General features: G+C 36.3%; 2 protein-coding genes across 3 annotated transcripts; both read left to right on the top strand.

The window, feature by feature from the left end:
• The first annotated feature begins 1,115 nt into the window (after positions 1 to 1,115).
• LOC148869676 (uncharacterized) lies at positions 1,116 to 2,270 on the top strand. The gene has a single exon (XM_088969928.1). It carries the CDS (start codon positions 1,116 to 1,118, stop codon positions 2,268 to 2,270), a length of 1,155 nt encoding a protein of 384 aa, XP_088826054.1.
• LOC148869675 (reticulon-like protein B21) lies at positions 2,261 to 3,725 on the top strand. 2 transcript variants are annotated; one of them, XM_088971626.1, is made up of 6 exons: positions 2,261 to 2,443; positions 2,528 to 2,678; positions 2,768 to 2,837; positions 2,944 to 3,009; positions 3,218 to 3,340; positions 3,432 to 3,725. In XM_088971626.1, exons 1-6 carry the CDS (start codon positions 2,382 to 2,384, stop codon positions 3,587 to 3,589), a joined length of 630 nt encoding a protein of 209 aa, XP_088827752.1. In that variant the 5' UTR covers positions 2,261 to 2,381; the 3' UTR covers positions 3,590 to 3,725. The 2 variants fall into 2 exon arrangements, with proteins under 2 accessions (XP_088827752.1, XP_088827753.1); XM_088971627.1 differs by lacking the exon at positions 2,768 to 2,837 and having other exon boundaries at positions 2,886 to 3,009.
• Positions 3,726 to 8,714: the final 4,989 nt, after the last annotated feature.

Raw genomic sequence — 8,714 nt, 5'->3', positions numbered from 1 at the left:
GGGCCCAATTTAGAGGGCCAGAAACCGCGTCCCAAAAGCTCTCCCAAATGGGCACTAGAAAGTAGAAACCGATGGCTGCCGATTTATTTATTTATTTATATTTCTTTTGACGAGGATGTGTGAATCAACAGAAACGATTTATGCCTGTTTCTGCTACAATGCTGTATAACTTATTTAAATACATTCATGCTAAACAGCCAAACACCTTCTAGGGTTCCATCATCCACTACAACGGTCACTTAGCTTGCCTTTTTTCATCATCCAGTACATCTACGCCTATCTTGTCTGTGTAACCACTTACAAAAGGTAACGAGGAAAGGTAAAAACAAGAGTATACCAATCTAGTGGTTGAGATCACTCGATCAAAATTTTCTTGGCAAGCCTCTGCTGACCAAAATCCTTTATAATAGGATTTGGTTCAACCCGAACCCGACCAGGCTGAAAGAAAGCTAACAGCGCGCCCCATCTCATATAAAATACACTATGCTCAGCCAATCTTATCTTATATACAAATATTTTGTTTTTACAATGCCAGTGGGTCGTCGGATTCATCGTCATTTAATCATTCATCTGTTCACCTCAACCCGAGCCCGATCTGGGAGGGTTTACCACTGACATCCCTATTCACCAGACGGCAACCTTCTTCAGTCTCTTTACTTCAGCTCCCAGACAAGTGTATTTAGCATAGAAAAAAGCCCCCAGTCATTCGAGTATTCCGGAAGCTCTCCTCCCCTACGCTGCTAGGCTCTCTGCCTCTCTCTGCTAAATTCACTGTCGTCTTCTGCTGTGAGAGACTAATGAGTCAAGAGTTTTGAGTACCTCGGAAACAGAGCTACCAGAGATCCATCGATGCAAAGTGAAGAGAACAACTAGAGCTGTCCTGTAAACAAATCAGTGAATCACCCATCTCCACCATTTTTGTCCTTTTTCCTGAAAACTGGATCGAGCCTTGTAGCATAATCTTCTCTCCCTCACCCATTGCTTCCTCAGAATCGCAATGCTTTCTTCAGCCAACCGCTCTTGCTTAGGCTTCGAGCGTTATCAGTTCTGATTGTTTTCTCAGTGTGCTTGATTGAGGCTAAGAGTTAGAGTGAGTGCGTAGAGACTCGGATAAAATGGAGAAGATTCAGGCTGCTAGAAGACGGGCTGGAGCTAGAAATGTTGTTGCAGGTTCTGTCTGGGAAAGCAGAATGAAAAGCGATGAGGTGAAAGGTGGGATCAAGGTTTTCACCGGTGAAGAGAATTCTGAAGAAGTTGGTGGCGGTGGCAGTGAGCGTGGTGTTCAGGTTAACAGACAGTTGAATCGGAATCAGAGTGGTGTGGAGCGTGGGAAGAGGAAGACATGGAAAACTGAATCCTTTGACGGATTTGAGAGGAGCCCATTTCAGATAAGGAAGACGAGATCTCAGTCGCATCGATTTTCTGGTGAATCTCTCAGTTTGTCTCTTGATGGAATTGATAAAAGCCTAATTCAGTTGGGCAGGAGGCCAATTCATTTAAGGAAGGCAAGATCTGAATCGAATGGATCTTCTGATGAATCTTGTAAGGAGCTTGGTGTGTCGGTCGATGGAAATGAAAGTGGCCCAATTCAGACGGGGAAGATTAGATCCGAGTCTCCTAGGGTTCCTGAAGAGACTTGCAAGGAGAAGACAATTTCAGTCAATTTTAGCGATGTGGCCGAGATCAAATCTCCACAGAAATTTGTCGTGAACGATGATGGTGTTGATGGGGATGAAGAAAATGATTGGGGCGATGAGGAGGATGATACAGAGATGGAGATAGAAAAGAAGAGCTTCGATGTCAAAGAAATTAAGATGGAAGAACAGAAACCCCAGAAGGTTATGAATGAGAAGAGAGATGATCAGGTCGATGTGCCGACATCAATACCCATCTCTGAAATTGTGAATAAAGAACCAGCTTCAATTGCAGAACAACCCCTAACTGTTCAGAGTCCCATAGAATCCCAAAAGGCTGTGAACGAAGAGGAGAAGGTCCAACAGATCCCTGAAACACCAAAACCCATTTCTGCAAATGTGAATAAACAGCCAGCTCCTGTTGCAGATCAACCTGTAGTTGTCCAGAGTCCCATAAAACCCCAAAAGCATGTCAACGAAGAGGATAAAGCTCCACAGATCAATGAAACACCAAAACCCATCTCTCCAATTCTGACTAAAAAGCCAACATCACCTGTTGCAGACAAATCTCTAATTTCTCAGAAACTCGCAAGGCTCAAAAAGGCTATGGATGAAGAAAATAAGCTCCCTCATTAACTTCAGGTAACCAAAGAAAATTAGACAGCATTTCTTCACGAATCTCCTGTTTTAACAGAGCCATAATTACTAATTCTCTTGTTTCTCACTTTGCACAGCTTAATATCCGCAATGTCTTATCTGGGTCTCATCTATCTTGCTATAATTTTCGTCTACAAATCAATCCTCGGCAGGTAATCTCCCAAACCCATAACCTCAAGGAAACAAATAAGTGACAATTTCTTTTTAATCTCACATATTTTCTGCTGGCTTATCAGGGGAGCTGTAGATATAGATGATTCAAACCATACATTTATTGTGGGTGAAGAAGAGGCAATTTGGCTAGTAAAGCTGATTCTTCCTTACTTGAACGAGTTCCTGCTAAAGCTCAGAGGCCTTTTCTCTGGACACCCTGCAACTACAATGAAGGCAATACTCTCTCTCTCTCTCTCTCTCTCTCTCTCTCTCTCTCTCTCTCTTAAAGAACTAAAAACAGAGGAACTGTGTGAGAATGGCAGTTGGCAATTTTGCTGTTTGTTTTGGCTCGGTGTGGAAGCTCCATCACTGTATGGAAGATGGCCAAACTGGGTAAGGTTTATTTGGTTTTTATTTAATAAAATCTTTTCATGTTTGTAGGGTTTCTGGTTCTTGTTCTGGACCTTCTGGTTGACGTTTGGCTCTTCACTGTCTGTAGGTTTCTTTGGAGTTTTTACGGTACCAAAAATTTGTTCTTCTTATTCCACCCAGTTAACAGGATGCGGTAAATATCAGATTTTGTTTTTAATTTTTTACAGATATTATAGTATACGATTGAAGTGGACCGTCTATCATAAGGTCATAAGGTTGAGCATCAATTGGGTACCATAGCGGGACCCACATTCTGGCTTCCACACCTGAGAAGAATCTATTGGGCCAGGATGCTCTTCAATAGTCACCACCTGATCTGTTCATATGGGTCCTACATACAGGAAAGTTTTGGATCAGGCGATTTCGAGACGCTTGGAATTCATGCTCTCACAAAAAAGCCGTGGCGTTTGGCATTTTTACCCTCGTGTGGAATTTGTCCTCAACAGTAGCCCGCATTTGGGCAGGTAAGGATATCTACGTCATTTCAAAAGAATGTAGGGGCAGTTTTGGCAAGTTGAGGCTTGATATGTTGAGTGATGGACCATCTTTATGCAGTGTTCGTATTAATCGTAGCCCTTAAATACTATCAGCAATCGTTGTTCGCTGAAGAATGGGGAAGAGAAGATGTGGCAGGAGATTCGAGGCAGGAAGAAAGTGGACGGAGACAAGGAAGGCGTGGGCCCACTTTAGTGAAGGTGAAGAAGGCATCCTAAGTAACGTCTGTGCATGTGATGTGATATGATGCTCTGTTGTGCCATTTTCTCTGTTTTGTCCTTTTCTTTGTATATAATGTCGACCTCATCCCCAACTTCACAATCTAATGAAATCTAATCTCAGTCACACAAGAAATGCCAGCACTCAGCAGGCAGCTGTGGTTTTCAGTAGCGAGGACCACAATCGGCCCAGGCCCATTCTTTCTAAATATATCAAATCAATATAATCTGATCATGCACGTGTGCATTTATTGCTTAGGTTTGGATCCACCGGTCTATAGGTCAAAGGTCAAACAATAAAAAGGATATGAGATGATCACGACCATTGATTAAACAGAATATTTTATAGAGGACGGTTATCGATGATAGTTCTCCAAGTAAGACTGATTGGTACCATGTATGAGCTTTCTAACGCTGCATTTGGCATTTCTTATTTTAAGAACTTATCTCCGAAATACCAAATGCAGCCTTAGGCTAATCCAATCCAAGCCCCTGTGAATTTTCACGAGTACCACCGGTTGAGTGGCCGTTCACAGTATCCGTTTATCCAAATTTGAATTCGAGTTCAATAAATATATAATTGGATTAAATATGAATCCATCTTATTAGATACAAAATGTGGTTCAATTTGAATTTAACTACATATTTGTTCATATGCATTCGAAATGTATATCTATTAGTTTGAATGTCATGTTTTTAGCAAGGGTTCAACTATTATATTGAAAAAAGTTAGGGCTAGGGGACTTTGATCCTATCATATTTTTCCAGCAGTATAGATTTTCTCTTTTATTTTTATTCACGAAATACAATTAAAGTCATTTTTATTCATTTTATTAACAACTATTGATGATTTTAAATTTAATTTATTAATATTATTCAACATTCAATTGCAATTCAAATTTGATTTAAATCTGATATAATTCTAATGGATAAGATGTAATTTGAATTCAAATATTAATTAACCAAATTTGGATCTACTTATATCCAATTCAATTTAATCCATTTACAACCCTGGGTCTTTATCCATGTCAGCTTATTTTCTCTCCTTTGTATCTCAAGTTTCTCAACCCTTTTGGAATTTTGTGATATTGTGTAGTGTTTCCTTCCTTCTTTTTATTAAACATGGGACTACTTAAAATCATCCACAACCAATTCATTTTCCATTTTATTGGAAAAGTGAATCTAAATATCTAATCACTCCCTTACAAAAACATGGGCATCTTTTACACTAGTCGATACATGATATATTGTACATGTTTCTTCTAATAACTTTGTATACTAAAGGTGTAAAAGTGAACTTTGAACTGGCCATTGCATGGGTTTCTTCCAATGTTTTCAACCTGTCATAGACCTAGATGGTCAAGCCTTTTGAACCATCACTCGGCCATGATTCTAGGTCTTTTTTTTTTTTTTTAACTTGGGGTTTGGTAAAAATCCATTGAGTTGGTGAAAAAACATCCAACTCAGGCAGTTGAACTATTGACCTGTTCAAGTCAGTCACCTAGTCATGGGTTGCACACCAAGTATATATACAAACTTTTTTTGCCTTAAATCCCAAATTTTAACATTTTTTTATAAATAAAATTTTAAAATATTGGAATAAAATATAAATTAAATATATAAAAGATTACATATATAATTATAAATTATTTATTAATAAAATACATACACAGACATATATATATATATATATATATATATATATATATATATATATATATATATATATATATATATATGTACATGCTAATGTGTCACGGTCTAACCTAGTAACCCATTCTATCTGAAAGATTGAACCAGTAACCCATGATCCAGAGGCAAAAATGGTTCAGCCTCCATATCGAATTTTAAAACATTGGATTTCTTTGTACAATAAGGTTTTAAAGTGAACTTTGAACTGGCCCTGACCCATGAACCCTTGGGCTGGATAAACTTTACCTCAGGTCGTCAGATTTGACCGGTCAGATCAAGATATGGCCAACTGAAATAGCAGAGCCATCTAGAAATTAACCACTTTGTCAAGAGAATTAATAGAGACGACCCAATGAGGAGCAAAGCATGATTTGAAGTTTATGGATAGCCAACATTGATTTTACTATTTCTGGTTTATCACTTTACTTCTATATCTTGCAAAAGTAATGTATGTATTTATAGTAATTTGATCCCTAAAAGCTTTCTCTTAGTGGCCTCCATTTGCCAATTACCCAGTAGGCCAGTAGTTGAGATGTTCACTCGGTATCTCTCCTAAAACGAAAGCCGGATTTTATATCCATGACGACTCTACTATACCATCCCATATCACAGCCACACATGGGGAATATCTCATATTTTTACATGCTCTTATGTATGGAGAGATGTTTCTAATATACGGATGTAGTATTTTGTGGGTATGTAAGATGTGTTGTGTTAGATTAAATTGGTAGGGTGTTGGAATGTGTTTTGTTGACAGGAGATCCCAACTCGAACTGTATATTCTCTATCCCCACCTCCTAGTTCCCATCTACTATCAAAAAGTTGGGCTCCATTTGGTTGCATTTGAACCGGCAATGGAAAATCAAAATGAAATTTTCCCAAAAACTGGGTACTAATTATATAAAGTAATGGTATCACTCCTTATTTTTTCTGCAAGTCATTCCCCAAATAAAGGTTGGTCGTCTCCATCATATCTTGTTACACAAACATTTCTCCACTTCACAGGTCCAGGAATAGTAGGAACATAATTAGTTTTCTTATTGAATATATTTTCCAGGGAAATCATTTGCTTTTCTTTTTTCTATTTTATATACAACCAAACAACCATAATGGATTTTGCTTTGCTATGATTTCAGAAAATTTCATAAAAGACCTCTCTATTCTCTTATTCCTGAGGAACATGGTTTAAGTTTCAAGGGAAGGAAAATCCCAGCTATTTTCAAAGATATCATAAAAAATAATCCTTCCTTCTTTACAATATATGGCGAATACTTGCCTAAGTCATCCCATATTTTCTTGGATACACTAATGTAAGAACACATGCCATATACATGTGCAAGATAAAAGGATAAAAATAACAAAAAATCTATGATATTGAAAAAATGTGAAACTGCCATACCAGAAAGGTTTTGGCCAATCAAAACCCCTGTAAATTTTGATGAAAATACACTTGATTAGTAACAATTTTTATTATGCTAGTTGATAGGTTATAATTTATTTCCTATACCATTTCCAGAATCATAGTTGAATCCAAAAAATAAAAACAAAAAACCTTTTGTGTGTAATTTAATACAAATTAAATGATTTTACTTTTATAATTTTCACAGGAATCAAGGAAAGTATCTACATATATGTCGCAACTTTGACCCCATAGAGACAACGAAGTGATATATAATAGACCCAGTTAGCAACTTAGCATGTTAAGGAATGCCAAGCGACCAACTGAAATATTGGATCATAATCAAGACATCAACCATCCCAAAATTTTGGTCCATTTGTTTTCCTATTTTTTATTACTAGTAAATGTGGACGTGCTTTTGAAATTTTAAATTACAATGACAATTATTATCATTATCATTATTACTATTACTATTACTATTATTATTATTATTATTATTATTATTATTATTATTATTATTATTATTATTATTATTGTTGTTGTTGTTGTTGTTGTTGTTTTTGTTGTTGTTGTTATTATTATTATTATTATTTAAATCTGTATTCTATTTTCATCATAAATAAAAATATTTTTATTTTAGCAATTTTTATTTAATATGATGATTATATAACATTAGAAATGTCCCCAAATGTTTTTGACAAAATTGTATACTTTTCATTTTCTGTGTTCTATCTTTTTTAATATTTATTATTCATCATTAATAAAAATATTTCTTATATTTCATACTTAATTTTATTTAGTATAATGAATATATAATATTAGAGATGTGCTCAATTCCTTTTTTTGTATTTTTATATATTATTTATTTTGATTTTTTATTAGTTGATTATGGCATTATTGATTAACCCATTTGAACCAAATGGATGAATTGCTTACCCACCCACTAGGAGGGAAGAAAATGGTTTTATTTTTAAATTATTTTTCAAAATATTTATTTTTAAACTATTAAAATCAATGTTGTTGATTTAATTAATAGAATTTAATGATGAGAAAAGTATATCTTAAATATAGGACTTAATGAGAGAATATACCTTAGATATGAGACTTAATGAGAGAGAATAGGAAAATAATCTTATTTCCAATTGGTTTTAAATTTTATATTCCATTTTCATCATTAATTAAAGTATTTCTTATTTATCATACTTATTCTTGTCTAATATGATGAATATAATATTAAAGATGTTCCCAATTTTTTCTTTAATTTCATTTTTTTTTCATTTTATCAAGTTTTAATTTTTTATTATTTAGTTGTGGCAACAATGCAACATGGGTTGGCCTATTTGACCCAAAATTGTTTAATTTCTTATCACCACATAAAAATATTGCTTTTCCAAGTCAATTCCAAAATCTCCTCTATAATTTAACTTTAGCAAAAACCTCCCATCTATTTTCAAAAAACTTGACAAAAACCTCCATTTTGTCAATGACCAAGACAGAAAATGTTAAACCAATGATATTTTCAAAATACCTATTTTACCCCTGTACAAGTTATTGTATACCTATTTTTACGAAAATACCCTTTTCCCTCTCTTATTATCCTGGTTCCTCTCTTATTACACAATCTAAAGAATGGGTGAGGAACGAAGAAGAGGGGCAACTGGTTCCTCCCCTGAAGTTCCTCTCTTATTACATAATCCGCTAGAAGCTGATTATCCTCTTCTTGAGAGTCTTCATCTTGGCTCATGCAAAACATATATGCAATTGACCAAGGCAGTTCGCCCCCAGGCAGTTCGCCCCTAGGCAGTTCGCCACCAGGCAGTTCGCCCCTAGGCAGTTCGCCACCAAGGCAGTTCGCCCCCAGGCAGTTCGCCACCAGGGAGTTCGACACCAGGCAGTTCGCCACCAAGGCAGTTCACCCCCAGGCAGTTTACCCCCATGCAGTTCACCACCAAGGCAGTTCGCCCCCAGGCAGTTCGCCACCAGGGAGTTCGCCACCAAGCAGTTCGCCACCAAGGCAGTTCACCCCCAGGCAGT

The sequence above is a fragment of the Nelumbo lutea genome, chromosome 2 (assembly GCF_056320005.1).
Source record: "Nelumbo lutea isolate HS-2025 chromosome 2, American lotus-T2T, whole genome shotgun sequence".
Lineage (NCBI taxonomy): Eukaryota > Viridiplantae > Streptophyta > Magnoliopsida > Proteales > Nelumbonaceae > Nelumbo > Nelumbo lutea.
The sequence above is the reverse complement of the archived record's forward strand: the minus strand, read 5'-3'. Positions and strand labels throughout refer to the sequence as shown.

Excerpts from the sequence above, each read along its gene's own strand:
- LOC148869676 (XM_088969928.1), top strand. The coding sequence starts at position 1,116 with ATGGAGAAGATTCAGGCTGCTAGAAGACGGGCTGGAGCTAGAAATGTT.
- LOC148869675 (XM_088971626.1), top strand. The coding sequence starts at position 2,382 with ATGTCTTATCTGGGTCTCATCTATCTTGCTATAATTTTCGTCTACAAA. Across the intron at positions 2,838-2,943 it reads ATGGAAGATGGCCAAACTGG|GTTTCTTTGGAGTTTTTACG; the intron begins GTAAGGTTTATT and ends CACTGTCTGTAG. Across the intron at positions 3,341-3,431 it reads AGTAGCCCGCATTTGGGCAG|TGTTCGTATTAATCGTAGCC; the intron begins GTAAGGATATCT and ends ATCTTTATGCAG.